The sequence below is a fragment of the Hipposideros armiger genome, unplaced genomic scaffold, assembly GCF_001890085.2.
Source record: "Hipposideros armiger isolate ML-2016 unplaced genomic scaffold, ASM189008v1 scaffold_33, whole genome shotgun sequence".
In the NCBI taxonomy this organism is placed as follows: domain Eukaryota; kingdom Metazoa; phylum Chordata; class Mammalia; order Chiroptera; family Hipposideridae; genus Hipposideros; species Hipposideros armiger.
Window position 1 is genome coordinate 221,640 of NW_017731383.1, and position 15,387 is coordinate 237,026.

Below are 15,387 nucleotides of genomic sequence, written 5' to 3' on the forward strand. Positions count from 1 at the left end.
CTCAGGATGGGGTGTCCATGTCAGGCCCCCCAGAGCTGTCGAGAGGAACGGGGCTTCCAGGCGTGCGTCCCACACGGCGCCCCTGGCACCGCCCTGGGGGCCATAACGGGCAGCAACAATCGCCCAGCTTGTAGTCTCAGGCCCACACAAGAAAGATGCTCTCACCAGCCCCACAAGACCGGGTCTGTGCCTGCCTGGTGCCCAGCTGGCGGCTGCTCCTGCAGCCGCCAGCCACAGTCCCACCAGCCCCAGCCGGGCAGGCAGTCGGGGACCAGAGCCCTCTCTCCAAGGAGGGTGCACTGCTCCCAGCCCCGGGACACCCAGGGTCTCCAGGAGAGGAAGCCCTGAGTTCTAAGCAGCACAGAACGTGGCATTGAGATGGGCAGAGCTGGCTTCAGGTCCCAGGGGGCCTCTGTACGAGTTTCCTGTGGCCGCTGTAACAAAATGCCACAAACTCTGGCTCCAAGTCTGGAGGGTGGAGTCTGAAATGTGCCTGCAGGGCTGCATCTCCTGTGATCCAGTTAGGTCCCACACCTGCTCCAGGATCTAGCCGCTGGGGATGGCAGGAAGTGGTGGGCACAGGCCCGTCAGGGCTCCGGCCAGCCACTGAGGGTGAGGGGCCTGGATGGTGAACACCCCCTTCAGCCTCGAGCTTCTCATCTGTGAAAGGGACTCACGGCTGAACTCGCCTCCCTTCAGCTGCGATTGTCACTGTCCACCATGTCACAGCACTGGGTGCACTGGGACGGCAGAGACGGTTCAGGTGCCCCTGGCAGGGGGCAGTGTGATCCTGCAGCAAGACCCCAGCCTTGGGGGCTGTTCATATTCTCTGACATCCTCCCTTCAAAGGACTCAGCCCAGTCCTCTCCCCTGAGCGTGGACTGGACTTGGTGACCTGCTTCTAATGAGGAGAATGTGGCCAGAGACGGTGTGGATTCTGGGACCAGGTCATCAGGTCACGGCAGCCTCTCCCATTGTGGGGAAGCCAGACGCCACGGGGTGCGGAAGCCCCAGGAGAGGCCCAGGGGCCGGGAACTGAGCCTCGCGCCAACAGCCACGGGCGCCACCAGGAGGCGGAGCCTCCGGCCCCCGTCGAGCCTTCAGATGACGCAGCTGCACAAGGGACCCGCGCCAGCAGCAGCCAGCCAAGCGGCCCCGGTCCTGACTCCAGAAACTGTGGGATGACAGTGTGTTGATCTAAGCCACACAGGCTGGGTGGTCGGTTTGCAGCAAGACAAGGGAGAGGCTCTCAGCTCCAGTCCCAGCACTGGGCCCCTGAAACCCGCCCCTTGACACCCGCCCCACGCTCCCTCCCGGGAAGTTGTTGACCCCTCAGCCTTTGTCCCCAAAGTCGCTCCCTCAGCTCCACACACACCAGGTGCCCACTGGGCTGGCTCCCGGGACCCCTCAGGGACATTCCCGCGTCTGCTGCGTTCACCATCTCAGGGTACGAGACGGCCCCAGAGGCAGCAGTCAGCCTGACGGGCAGCCCGACCGGCGCTTCCAGGCCCAGGAGGTGCTGTGCCGAGGTCCACGCAACGCAGAGCCACACTGGCACCGGGGTGGCCACCAGCCTGGAAGGTGTGCATCGAGCACTGAGACGTGCCCATGATTTGCATGTGATGAAGTCACACGACATGAAAGGCATGGTTTCAACGACTCGGCACTAAGCATGACATCTCTCATTAATCTCTCTGTATTGATAATGTGTGGAAATGGGAATATTTTGGATAGGGTTAAATAAAACACATTATTAAATGAGTTACTGCACAAACGGTTGGTGCAGGGGCTGCGAGGGGGCGGGGGGGGCAGTTAGAGTTTAATGGGGACAGAGTTTCAGTTTGGGACGATGGAGTTACAGGGACAGATGGTGGTGATGGCAGTGTGAATGCCTAATGCCCCAAACTAGACATTCAAAAATGGTGGAAATGGTAAGTTTTATGTCATGAATATTTACCACAATAAAAAAAAACAACGAGAAAAACCTTCCATTAATGCTTTCAGATGAAAATGCCCAAGTAGTGAGGCACTTCATTGCACATTTAATGGCGCATGCAGCACTGAGGACATCGTGATAAACGGTGGGGGGATACATGTCACAGAAGCATCCACAGGCCGTGGGGTCCGCTCCCAGGCAGCCCCCAGACATGGCCAGGAAGGTGCCAGATCGGGTGCACAGCACTCTTTCCACTCTACTTCAAGTCACCAGAAGCTACCACGTGGCCCAAGCCCGCCAATGGGGCTCAGGCTGTTGGATTGAGGGTAATTTTATGGGACTCAACGGACCGACGACTTGGGCGTATGGGGCCCAGGCCGCCTGCCCCAAGGGAGACACATGTGCCGGAGGGTGAGTCACAGGGGCTCTGGTTCCAGCGCATGTCTGACGGAATCCCTCCTCTGGCCCCTCTTCACCAGGCCTCCCAGAAGCGGGTCCCCCGACTACGAGAGAACAGCGCTCACCGGGTCTCGGAAAGCCCAGCCTCACACGGTGTCTCCTTCCCGTCCTGGGCGTCTTCGGCCCAGCGAGGGTGGCGGGGGTATCTGCCTGTCTGGCAAACTGGCCAGTGTCCCGGACCACCCGACATGCACTGTAAACATCCACGTGGGGTCAGGACCTGACTGGGGGTCTGCCTCCTCTCTGAGGTGGGGATCGACTTGTCATCAGAGGCCCTCCCAGCCCTGGCACCTTCCACAGGGCCGTGGGAGGGAGGGGCCTGTGGGACACCCCCTTGGACAGCACTGCCCTAGGTTAGACTGCAGACCTGGTGACCTCACATCACAGAGCCCTGCTGCCTGGCCGGCCTCTGGAGAGGAGGGTGACAGAGTGGTGTGGCCCTCAGCCTCCCCTCGGCTCCAGCGGGACCTGGCCAGTCCCCGGGACAGGGCCGCCTGGACTCCCACAGTCCGACCCCTCAGCCATGGGGGTCGCCACGTGCCATCGTCCCCCAGAAGATATGGGCAGAGGGAGGGTTCCCTGAAAGGAGCCCAAGCAGGCGGAGAGAAGCAAGGGGCGTGGGAATCGGGGCGGGGCCTCCTGGGCCTCCGTTCGCCGTTTGTGTTGAACTGCACAGGTGACTATTTTATTCCAAATGTGAGAACGGAGGGAGGGGCTGTCCCCACGCTGCTGGGACACCAACCCCCCCTCCCCATCCCCCCACTGTGGCCTCGGGGACACAGACGAGTAGCCAGCACACAGGAGCCGGGCGGGCGGCAGGGCGGGCGGGCTCAGACGGTGAGGGAGATGAAGCTGTTGTAACGTTGGATGTTCCTCTTCAGGATCTCGGAGCAGGGGCCCAGCACACGCTCAAAGCGGGGCCGGTCCAGCTTGACACACTTGAGGGGCCCCCGGGCCACCACGGTGGCTGCCCGCGGCCGGTTCAGCAGCAGTGCGATCTCCCCTGGGGGTGAGACAGAGTGGCCGGTCAGGGGCCTGGCCTGGGGGCAGGGTGGCCAGGGTGGGGGAATTCCAGCCAAACCCCAGGCGCTCGCTTAGCCTTGATCCCAGTAAAGAGCAGGCGTTTGGTGCGTGAAGATTTGGGGACATTCACACTAACGCCACTCCTTGTTAAAATGATGTTCAAAGGTAGCATCCTGTCGGTGACCCCGTGTGCCTTAGTGAGGCCCTGCCCTCCTGGGGACAGTGGGCCGCCAGGGCCCACGGCTCCGTGGAGGCCTCGTGCCAGGCTCAGATGCCCCTTCCTTGGGCCCCTGCGAGTGTCCACCTCAGGCCCCTTCCAGGGACGCCAGCGAGCAGGCCCGGCCACGTGTGGGAGGGGTCCCCACTCACCGAAGTAGTCGGAGGGCCCAAGGCGTCCCACCTCCACGTACTCCTCATTGGGGGACCGGCGCTGGAGGACAGAAGCCGTGCCCTGCAGATGCCAAGGGGACACGTGAGGGGAGGCTGTCCCGGGGTCACCCACGATGGGCTCCCTGTGAGGGGGCGCTGCCCGAACCCCCCTCCCGCTGGCTCCCTTCTATGCACTTCCTAAACCGAATCCCCATTTTTCTCCTCATGAACGGAAGGCGTGGGGTCACAGAGCTCACTGCCCTGCCTGCTCTGCCGTCCTTGGTGGGAGCTCGGAGCACGCAGGCTGGTGGGTGGCAGCGGGGAGAACATGGCTGCTCCCGGCTGACCTTGGCGAGCTCTCAAGGACTGGGAGCGCGTCCAGCGCTGGGGAGCGGAGAGCGGGTGGCAGGGTCACACACCCCAAGCGATGTGGCCCCTCCCGACCCCAACAGGGGCGCGTCTGCAGACCTTGCCCGAATCAATGATTAACTGCAGGCCATGGGGACCAGACAGAGCCCGGAACGCGTGACACAAGAAAGTCTCCGCCTTCGGTGGTGGGACAGCGGCCGGGCAGCTGGGGCATGCGTGTCGGGGGGAGGGGGGCACAGGTTTCTAGGGGGCTCCAACTGCGGGCTCCCTTCCCTGTCATGTAACTCGGGCGAGTCCCTTGTTTGGGGGCCCTGAGGCTGTGCCACCCCTGGCAGGAGCCTTCCCATCGCCTCAGCCCGACGTGAAGCCTGAGCAAGGCCATGTAAACAGCCACGGCTTGGGCCCCTCCCTGGTGTCCATGACCGTCACTCACAGCTGAGCTCCCACACGGCTGGCCTCAGAGCCTCTCAGGCAGGTCACAGCTCCCTGCACCCCGCCTTTCCCGGGGTGGCGAGTCCCCTTCACAGCTGAGGACACTGAGGCTCCAGGGGTGCCGCTGCTGTGAAACTGGGCTGCGCAACCCCCCCCCCCCCGGCACCCAGGGCCTCCGCGACGGGGCCTCCCACTGCCCTTTCGGCACCAGAAAGCATGATCTCGCGTCAAGGTGGGCTCGGTTCACCCCAGCTCACCGTGCCGGGTTAATGTGTAATGCCCACTGAACCACGGTCTGGGAGACGCAGGTCAGGAGACCCTGCTGGGGCCGCCGCCTGGGTCCCCCCAGCGGCCCCCTCCGGCCGTCTGGGGTGTTTATGGAGCTGCTGATGGATGGAGCAGGATGTGTAAACAGCAACGGCTCCTCCAAGCCCAGCCTCACCATCCGGCAGACAGGGCCGCTCCCTCGGGCTAGAGGGGTGGGGGCCTGGAGGGCATGTGTCCCTCCCCGAGCCCCAGAGAGAAACGGGGTCCTGGGCACAGCCGAGGGCTCACAGCCACCCAGCCCCGTGGTCCGCAGGAGAGACTAGGCCCTGTGCAAACGAGAGCCGTGGGGACAGGCGTGGCGCTCCCTGACGCCCGGCCACTGGCCTCCCTATCGTCCATCTATTATTTATGATGGATGTAATTTACAGCTTTTCCTCCCAGTTCAGACAAGTTTCCACTTGACACTGGGACGCTGTCCGTCTTCCAGGAACCCCGAAGCTCCCTGCTTTACACACTCGCTCAGCGGAGCCCCAGGCGGAGAGCCTGTGTCCAGACACTTGAGCCCCAAACAACAGGAAACCCGACTGGAGGCGGCTGAAGGCTGCTGAGGCTGACAGCCCAGTCGTGTGACGTGTGGTGGCAGAGCCGCCAGACGGAGGGGCCACGTGGGACAGAGCCAGGCCCGGCACTCAGCACGCCTCGTCCTCTCAGCCGCATGGCTGTGGGGGCTCCTTGTCCGGCGGCTTCGGCTGTCCCCCTGACACGCCATCCCCGACAAGAGGTCCCTTTCCTGTGACCGCTCTGCCCGCTGGACCCCAGCACGACGCCAAGCCTGATGGCGGAGCCGAGTCCCCACGACACAGGCAGCAGGCGTGACCGCCGCGTGCCCCGAATTGCCACCCGCAGTCCTGGAAATGAGCCTCCCGTCCGAGCTGCGTGTCCCAGACGGGCGTGAGAACAGCACAGACGTCCTCAGGGGACTGACTGCAAGCTGGAATTCTGGGGGCGGGAAAAATACACTTGCCGAAACTCCATTCCACATCTCCCCAATTTCTCACCTACTGATTCTAACCCAGCTCTAAAAATAAAGAAGGTCACGTACCCACAGAAGTGGCCTGTGAGGTCATGAGAAGAAGGTTGCTACCAGCAGAATTAGAAATGACCCGTTTTCCTGTAGACTTTTTAGATTTTTAAAAATTTTTCTACAAAATAAAAAACCAGAATCGACTGTCCAGTTTCTAAAACGGGCAAGTGTGACTTTGATGAGAAAGTAAGCACTCCAGGTCACATGAAGAGGGCTCACGGGGCGGGGTCTCCAGGGCTTCCGTTCTGACACGGCCTCCAGCCTGGCACTGAGGCCGAGGCCTTGGGCGCAGGGGCCCCTGACTGGGTCAGTCAGGGGACAGAGCTGAGCGAGACAGTGTCCACAGGCAAGTCCCGCCTGCCTCACCAGGACTTTTCACACATCCTCGTAGACCGGGCTTCCCTCACTTGCTGGTGCCAGGCATGGCCCAGGGCTGGCACGACAGCCAAGAACCAGGTGGGCACCAGCCTGGCATCAGCAGCCTGGTGGGCACGGACAGTCAGTTCTAACAAGAGCCGCGCCCCATGCCTGGCACAGCCCTGGCAGGTGCAGCGGTCTCGGACGGCCCCTGTGGGCACGAGAGTCGACGTCCCTGAGCCACACGCCGTTCATCACAGCCCAGGCTGGAAAACACCCCACACGCACCCAGGGGCAGGTCAGGACGTCACAGGCAGAAAGGCTCGAGCCTGAACCCCAGAGAGGCCCTGAGGTAACAGAGGCCACACAACGAGCACACACTCTGCTCCCACTTAGACGATGGTCTAGAAGAGGAGGAACTGTGTAAGAAAGTACATTTAAAAAGGAACTTAATATCACAGCCGTAAGTGGAAACCGGTATCACTTTCTATAAGTTAAAAAGCAACTAAAATGGTGAACACAAGGAGGCAGGTGCTGGAAAGGTGCTGAGGATGCACCAGCCCCGACCAGAGGTGACTTCACGACAGGACAGGAACGCCTGATGCAGTGATACAGACGAGGGGGAGCCTGTCCGCACTCTGGACAGCATGTCCCCACCGTCTCCTGACTCCAGCCAGGGTCCTGCATGTCCGCCCGAGCCTCAGTGGCCTGAGCTGCAAAATGGGTGCGTTCCCAGCCAACCTGACAGCGCTGGGTGAGGTCACGGGTCCTGGCTTCAGAAGCAGTCACACGCACATCACATGTGACAGAGCATCATGAAGACACGGACACTTGAGCAAACTTGAAGAGGGTGGGACAGGAAGTGCTGGTTCCCAGGGTGCAGTGCTCACGAGAGAGCCCCGCCCTGGACGTCCCTCAGACCCTGAGAGACAAGGCCATACCCACCTCGCCTTTATGTCTACGTGACTGCGACGTCTGACATTGTACTGAAGCAGAAGCAGACTGTACACGCATGCACCCCACACAGCACACGTACACACACATGCACCCCACACACAGCACACATGCACACGCATGCACCCCACACACAGCACACGTGCACACAGATGCACCTCACACAGCACACACAGCACACGTGCACACACATGCACCCCACACACAGCACACATGCACCCCACACACAGCACACGTGCACACGCACCCCACACACAGCACACGTGCACACGCATGCACCCCCCCCACACACAGGATTAAACAGCCTGCGCTTACTAACACCTCCCAGATAACTGTGACTTCTGAATAACTGAGCTGTGTCATACATTCTGAGACTCAATCGCTGTGACAAAAGCACTTCCTCCACGTGGAAGCCCCTCCCCCGGCCCACTCTGTCCTGGACACGACTCCATGGCGGCTCCGTGTTTGGGGCCCAGTGGAGCTGCCTCTTGTATGTTTGCTTGAGGGGGCCTGTGCCGTCCTCGCCACACGCTCTGGGCCACAAGCTGTCCTCAGAACAACTGCAAAAACACACTTGGCTGGTGAGCAGCCCGAGGCCATTTTCGTGCCAGCGTTTAATGGACCATCCGTGAAGTTGGGCCTTGGCGAGGGTTCAAACCTGGCTTCCATGGGAAAACAACACAAGTGGCATGGCTCTGGCGCCAGGGCCCAGAGGACAGGAACAGGTGGCATCGGGATGCCAGGCGGCAGAGGCCCCACTGCGTGGGGGAGCCCTCCCCAAACCCAGCGGCGGTGTGGGTTCCCTCTTGGGCCAGGCAGGGCCCACCGCGGGGGACGTGCCAGGGACTGCTGTGGGGGGGACGGGCTCCCCTCTGGGCGAGATGGGGGAGCACGGTCTAGAGCTGCTGAGGAGCCTCTGGGGGCCCCATGGGGGTCAGGTGGGTTGTCTCTCCCAGTGGATTGTTCTGGAAGTTGGGAAGCCAACACCAATCCTGGACTTGCTTCTACTGATTTGTCCCTCAGACCCAAAGCAGGGCGGTGACCGCAGGTGCAGCCACGCCTGCTACTCCGTCCCAGGGCCCCCAGGACAAGGCTGCCTCTGCAGAGCTGGGCACGTCACCCACTCTGCAGAGCGGGCCCGAGGCCACGCAGGGCATCTGGCTTCTTGGGCATCCCACCTTCTGCTCGGGGAGAGTCCGGTGCTTGGACAGGTCAAAGGCACTGCCCCGACTGCAGTGGCTGAGCCAGAGGTGAAAGGGACTCACAGCCGGCAAATTGATTTTTATCTCGCCTGGATTGCTGCTTAAAATTGGCCTGCAGCACACGGCAGGTGGACAGGGTTCCTGGGCCTGGCATCACCGTGACGCCTGGGGCATCGCGGGCACTGCCAGGTGGGACCTCAGCCCTGGCTCCGCTGAGCAGCTGTGGACATGGACTCTCGCTTCTCCCAGCCTCAGTTTCCCCACTGTCTTATAAATAAGACACCACTTGTCCTGACCTCCCAGGTTCTGGCCAGACTCAGGTGACATGATGGTGTGGCGCTGCTGGGACGCTGCCAGGGGTGTGACAGCCAAGGGGCTGGTATCGTCTGGATTCTTGGGCATTCCCTCTACGTTTTCTCATCAGTAAACTGGGAGGATAATGGTCACTGCCTAGGGGCTCATAGGGTCAAATGAGCTACATCATTAGCAGATAAAAAAGGGGACTTGGATGGATAAACACAATGTAGCTATTATTCCAATAGGACGTTACTCAGCCTTGAAAAGGAAGGAATTCTGTCACCTGCTGCAGCCCGGATGGACCCTGAGGACACTGTGCTGATGAAATCAGCCAGTCACAAAGGACACACACTGTGTGACCCCACTGATACGAGGACCTAGAGGAGTCAGACTCACAGGGACAGGAAGTAGATGGTGACTGAGGGGCTGGAGGAGGGGTGGATATGGGGAGCACAGGGGACGTTTAGGGCAATAACCCCACTGTACGACATAACATGGACAGATGTCATACACATTTGTTCAAATCCACAGAATGTGCACCATTGTGAGTAACTCTAATGTCACCTGTGGACTCTGGGTGATTATAATTGTCACTGCAGCTTCATCAGTTATGACCATGTCCCATCTGGTGGGGACGGGGACGGTGGGGGGACATAGGAAACCTCAACACCTTCCCCTCAATTTTACTGTGAACACGAAACTGCCCTTAAAAAAATGGAGTCTTAAAAAAGAAAAAGAGCTCCTGCTGTGTCCTGTTGCCAGTGACCCTGGGCACAGGCCAGCACACTGCCTGCCCACGGCCACCCTGTCAGCACAGAGGGCCCAGGCCTGTGCCGAGGTGGCCCTGGCCGGGGACGGCCGATGCAGGGTGGCTCCTTGCCCAGCCAGGCGGTCTGGAAAAGCGTGTCTCCCAGCTTGGCCCAGACAGAAGTTTGTATTTTTCTGCTGGACTGAGGCTGCTCTCCTTCAGTGCGGACCCTGCGGCCAGCGAGCTCTGCTCTGTGTGCGCCTGGACCGGAAGGCCTGGCACCGACCATGCAAACCCCACAGCAACCACCGCAGGCACGCCCACCTGCACGGCAGCCTGACTATCCCGGGAGCATCGGGAGACAGGTGTGTTAGTCAGGGTTCTCCAGAGAAGCAGACGCAGTGGGGAGGGGGGGGGTGCAGGCAGGGGTGAAGGGAACGGCCCTGGCGACAAGGGCTGCAAGTCCAAACCCTGCAGGCGGGCAGCCGGCGGGGCAGAGTGGATGGGACATAGTCCCAAGGCAGTCTGCAGGCGGAGCCCCTCTTCCTGGGAGCTTCAGTCCTTCTGACAGAGAAAGCCTTCCCCTGCTGTGTGAGGCCCCCCACACACACCATGGGGAGAGAAATTTACTCAAAGTCAAAAACACCTGGGAAACACCTACACAGAAACTCCCAGGTTGGTGTTTGACCACACCTGGCCCATGGGCGGGCCAAGCTGACCTGTAAACTTAGCAATCACAGCAGGTAACCTGGGGCCAGCTGAGCACGTGAGTATCCCAAGCGCTTGTGAGTCAGCATTAAAACGAGCAGGTACACAGCTGGTCTTTTAACAGAAACCTCGAACCAGAGTGGGCCTCCTGCCGCAGCGCTTTCTGCAGTCTTTTCAGGGCGGAAAGCTGTCCCCACTTCCTCCCCATTTACTAAAATATGGAGCACTTGGCTGGCACTGAGGTCAGAAGGATGTAACTCACGCTTTCCCCCCGAGGGGCAGCGCCAGCCTTGAAACTGCAGCATGACGCTAACTCTTCCTGCTTGCCGCTCAGACACGCCGCCCAAGCCGGGACCACCAGGTGGGTGGGTGGCCTCCCAGTCGCGTGCCCGGCCCCGGCCACAGCACCACAGCCTCCGCGTCAGGCAGCCCCACGCGAACAGGGCTGATGCTACGAGTCTGTTTTACAGGCGGCCCGTGGAATCGCGCCCGGCCACAGGGGAAGCCACGGCTGAGGATGAATTTCAGTTCTGAGAGTGACCCCGGGACGCTTCAAATTTGGTTGATCACAGAGGAGAAGAGAAACAATCCGAGTTGCTGGGAGACCACCTGAGACAACGTGACAGTGCTGTGGCGCTGGCTGCACCTCCCCAGAGCCAGGGCTGCACCCAGCGGCCTGGACGAGAACCCGCCGCCCCACACACCGCATGCGCTCGGTCACCGGGGCTGGGGGGTGGACACGCCTGCCATGTCACCGAGTCCCTCTCCGGGCCGCTCTGGCAATCTGCTCGTGAGGACGCGGCAGCAGGAGGTCCCGGAGAGGCCCCCTCATGATGGAGCCAGTGCCACCTTGAGATCAGTGGCTTGAAACCGAATGATGTGGCCTTCAGGACCGTGTGGTCCAGGGGACTTGACGTGCAGGGGGCCACTCCCTACAGCGTACAAACGTGTAACCACTACGCTGCACGCCTGCACCGGTGCAGTACTGTGTCAACTGTCACCAAAAAGGAAGATCAGTGAATAAAAAGAAACCACATGTGGCCGTGGCGCCAGGTAAATGCTTGAGGATGACCATGAAAATGGCTCTGGTGGCCTGAACGGGTGAGCAGCAGCGACGCCAGGTTCCCAGGCCAGCAGGACATGCGATATGGTGTCAGCCAGGGAGGAAGGCGTGTGAAATGCAGGGAGCAGTGCTCCCACTGTTTGTGTCACTCTAGAGCAGAGGTGTGAGGTGCACACACACACACACACACACATACACGTGCACACATGCATGTGCAAACACAGGCACATGCACACACACGTGGTGAATGCCCGGCACAGCCAGAGCTGCCAGGATGCAGGAGCGAGTGTGGGGCTAACTGCTGGACCCGGCCCTTGCTGGCCGACTGTGTCCTTGGGCGAAGGACCAGCCCTGTCGGCCGGCTCTCCCTGCTGAGGGAGGAATGCTGGCAGGGCCTCCCTCACAGGGGGTGGTCAGATTACATGGATGTCGAGGTTCGAACACCTGCCACCTCCTAAGCTCAGAAACGCCAGGTCCAGGTCCCGCCATGGCGGTTGATTCTGTGAGTGGCTGTGGCAACGCTCTCCTCCTCTGCTTTCTGCGAGGACCCCGCCCATCTGTGCCTCTCACACACATTCTTACGATTCTTCTACCCGTGGCCTTGGACCCGGCGGAGGAGACCGTGGGCCACAGAGCACAATGCACAATCGTCTGCACTGGCTGCCCGCCCGTCCCCTCAGCATCAAGACCACCAGCGCTGAGGCTGTAGCTCACAGCCGGCCCCACGAGGCAAGGGGACAGGTGGGGACCCAGGCGAGCGGGCAGCGCTTTGTCACCCGGGTGCCGTGCCAGTCCGAGTGGCCCGACACCACGTTGCTAAAGAGAGGTGACAGATCCAGATTTGTATGTGGAGATTTTCAAATGTTGGCAATTTATTCAAATGCTTACAAAAACCGCTGTGCAGGCCAATACAAGCTAATCTCTGGGCCAGACTGGGCGAGTGGTCTCCAGGACAGATGGAGAACCTGGGCAGCGGAGGCTCTGCCCCCCGTCCGTCGGAGCTCGGAGGCTGTCATCCACCTTGTGCCAAGTGGAGAGGCCGTCACGCACGCGCTCATGTCGGTGGTGAGAGCGGTGAGCAATCCCAGGACTTGGGGTCGGCTGCCTCAGCCGGTGGCCGCAGGTGGCTGGTGGCTGGGGCTGGATGTTCAAGCAGGAGCTGGGAGCTTGGCGCCGCTGGAGATGGGCCACGTCCCGCGGGCGTCTCAGAGCACGGCTGCTGGGCGCCAAGGAGGACAAGGGTCTGAGAGGTGGTGGCCCAGCCTGGGTGCCCCTTGTCATGGCTGCTGCGTCCTCTTGCCTGGGTGAGAACCAAAGCCCAGGTCCCGGGAGGGGAGTGCATCCACCTTCCATCCAGCCCATTTGGGGGCAGGATGGCTGAGGGAACTTCCCACCGTCTGAGCACAAACCATTTTCTCAAGTGGAAAATGCCAGGCCCACAGACGCCCAGAGTGGGTATCTTGTCCAAGGTGACTTTTGTGGTGGCAGACAAGGTGTGAGTCAGAGACGGTTATGCGGCACCTGGAGGGCAGGACACTGAGGTCAGCAGAGTAACGGGGGCCTGAGGCCAAGGGTCTCCAGGTCAGCCCACACAGGGTCTGCCCACTGGGAGGTGTCGCCCACCTCTCTGGTCCAGTGGCAGCCTTAGCAGCAGGTGGAGCACAAGGACCAGGCTCCCGCATGTCCTGAAAGCCACTGGGGAGGCCGCAGGCTCTCTCCTGACCTGCAGCAGGGGCACAGGCACCGGCCTCGGGCCCAGGGTCCTCTCAAAGGTCTGTGGCCAAAGCCTCAGAAACGTCCCAAGGCAAGTCGTCACTTTTACATCATGAGCAGGCGGTCCGGGGGGCGGGCTCTGAGGTCACGGCCGGGATGTGGGAGCTGAAAATGCTGGGTGGGTACCTTGCCTAAACCGACCAGAATCGTAATTCGCTGTGGTATTACTCTTTCTTCCTTTTCCTTCGTAAGAAACGCTGCCGAATGAGTCTCCCCTCTAACCATGTGCCTGAGGGGGTTCTTCCCTCGCAGGAAAGTCCTTCGCAAAGAGGAGCGCAGCCTCCCGGAAGGCGCCCGTCACTCCCCACGTGTGGCCCGCCTCCCACTCGCTCACGCACACTCGCCCAGTGCTTCTGTCCCAGGCTCAGTGCTGGAGGGACAGGAGGTGACCAACTGCATGCTCTGCAGCTCCGGCCGCCCGTCAGACCCTCCCCAGTGCCCAGGTGTCCCAGGGCCTCCCCTCCTGCTGTCCTGCTCCCCATGGGAAGGAGACTCCTGACTGTGCCCTCCGGGCAGGGTGTCTGCAGGAGCCCAGCCTGAAGTCACACGTGACATCTACGCTTCACGTCCAGGGATCGTATCTGTGTTGCTCATGTTTTACGGAGAGAGCACAGATGTGCATTCTCTCTGGCTGGGGCCGTGGGCCAGGACAGGCATCCGGCTGTAAGGACAGTACAAGCAGCCACCATTCTGCCATGCTGGAGGCCCCCTCTCTCTGATGGCAACGCCCACCATGCCAGACACCCGATTCTTCCCGCCCTTGAGGACCAGAGAAGCAGAAACTATGCCAAACGAGCCATGTGCTCTGAGCGCTGTGCAGTCAGGAGGCCACACAGCCAGAGGCCACGCATTCGCCTCCGGGCCCCTGCTCGGCAGCTTTCTCTCTGGGGACCCGGATGGGGCGCAGCTCCGGGTTGAGGGACACACTGGCCACAACAGCTGCTCACCCGGATCAGTGACAGGCTGGGCGTGGCCGCCACGGATTACAGCCCCAGAGCCAGCTGTCACCAGCCCTCAAGGATGGGAAAAGTGACTCATGCGTGTCCACTTGAGAAACCTGGCGCCATCTTTTAAAATTCAACTTTTAATCTGAGATCATTGCAGGTTCACGCGCAATTGTAAGTGACAACGGCGCATTCCCACACACCCTGGATTTGCATGCCTCCCCCAAAACTGACTCCGCGGAACTCCAGCTGCATGCTATGCCCAGGCTCTGCGTGGGCGCCACCGGCTGGCTCTCAGGATGCACCCGGCGGTGTGTGAGGCCTCCCCGCACGCCCAGGCTGAGGCTGGTGAAGGGGACACAGCGCACGGGCCGCCAGGTTCCTCGGGAGGCAGGGAGGGCAGCCGGGGAGCAGGCAGGGCGCTCCGTGCCCTGGGCAGCGCTCAGGGGCAGCATGGCCCCCACACAGGGCCCCTCGGGCGCACGGGCAGCGCTCACCTCTGTGATGATGAAGAAGCCGTCTCCAGGCTCCCCCTGAACCACAATCTTCTCTCCGTCTTCAAACTGGACGGTCTCCAGGGCGTCAGCCACCGTCAGGCGTTCCCACTTCTCCAGGGACTCTAGGGCGGGGGACAAGGAGGACCCCACAGTGTGAGCACGAGGCCAGCGCGCATCACCCCAGAATGTCATCTCAGGAAACGCCACCCTCCCTGCCCCGTGGCGACAACCACGGACTAGAGCACGGAAGGCAGGCCTCTGTGCTGGGAGGGCCAGACGCACAGGGCCTCGCTCTGTCCTCACGGGGCTCAGCTTCGCAACGGGCTGCTCAACGTGAGGGGTGGGTTCTGAACAGGAGCCTAACTTCCTGTGAACATACTTTGGTTTTCCTCAAATGCATGGAGCTGCCAATGTTTCTGCAAACAATAGAACCACAGCTGAGCAGCCGGGCTGCTCTGAGGCCGAAACAATCACCTGCCCAAAGGCAACGCCCTGGGTCGCTGCAATACGGAGGCGGACAGGTGCCTTCCGTCACTTGAGGTCAAATACTTGATTCCAACACCTGATTTACCTTTAATGCTTGCAAATTCTTCACATCTTCCCACCCCTTCTCATGGCTTCCCTTCGCTGCCATTATCCATCCCTAACCCTCATGAAGGAAAAAAAACCAATATGCTCCTTTTATAAGAAAATGATTGCCGGATTAACTACTTTCTGGCAAAAGAAACTCTCCTGGCTTACAGTTATCAGATGCTACTGATGTAGGTCAGTTGCTAAAAATATAAAGCAAAGCCTTGACTGTAGATCTTGGTTAGGAACTGGGTTTCTCTGCTTTAAAACTCCTGCCAATGCTACGCGCTGCAAAGGCCAAGCTTGCGAGTAGTCTCGGGGGGGGGCGGTGGGTG

General features: G+C 60.7%; 1 protein-coding gene across 3 annotated transcripts in view; it reads right to left on the bottom strand.

Moving 5' to 3' along the window:
• Nucleotides 1–1,675: 1,675 nt before the first annotated feature.
• The window catches only part of PRKAR1B (protein kinase cAMP-dependent type I regulatory subunit beta), an 85,029-nt gene continuing 71,317 nt past the window's right edge, over nucleotides 1,676–15,387 (bottom strand). For 2 of the 3 annotated variants that reach the window (XM_019637588.1, XM_019637589.1), the window contains exons 9-11: nucleotides 14,483–14,604; nucleotides 3,788–3,869; nucleotides 1,676–3,398 (exon numbers count right to left, since the gene is read on the bottom strand). In XM_019637588.1, the coding sequence (XP_019493133.1) occupies nucleotides 3,226–3,398; nucleotides 3,788–3,869; nucleotides 14,483–14,604 (377 nt within the window). In that variant the 3' untranslated portion in view covers nucleotides 1,676–3,225. Of the gene's footprint in view, nucleotides 3,399–3,787; nucleotides 3,870–12,109; nucleotides 12,485–14,482; nucleotides 14,605–15,387 lie in introns of those variants that run through there. The other variant, XM_019637590.1, reaches the window with a different exon arrangement.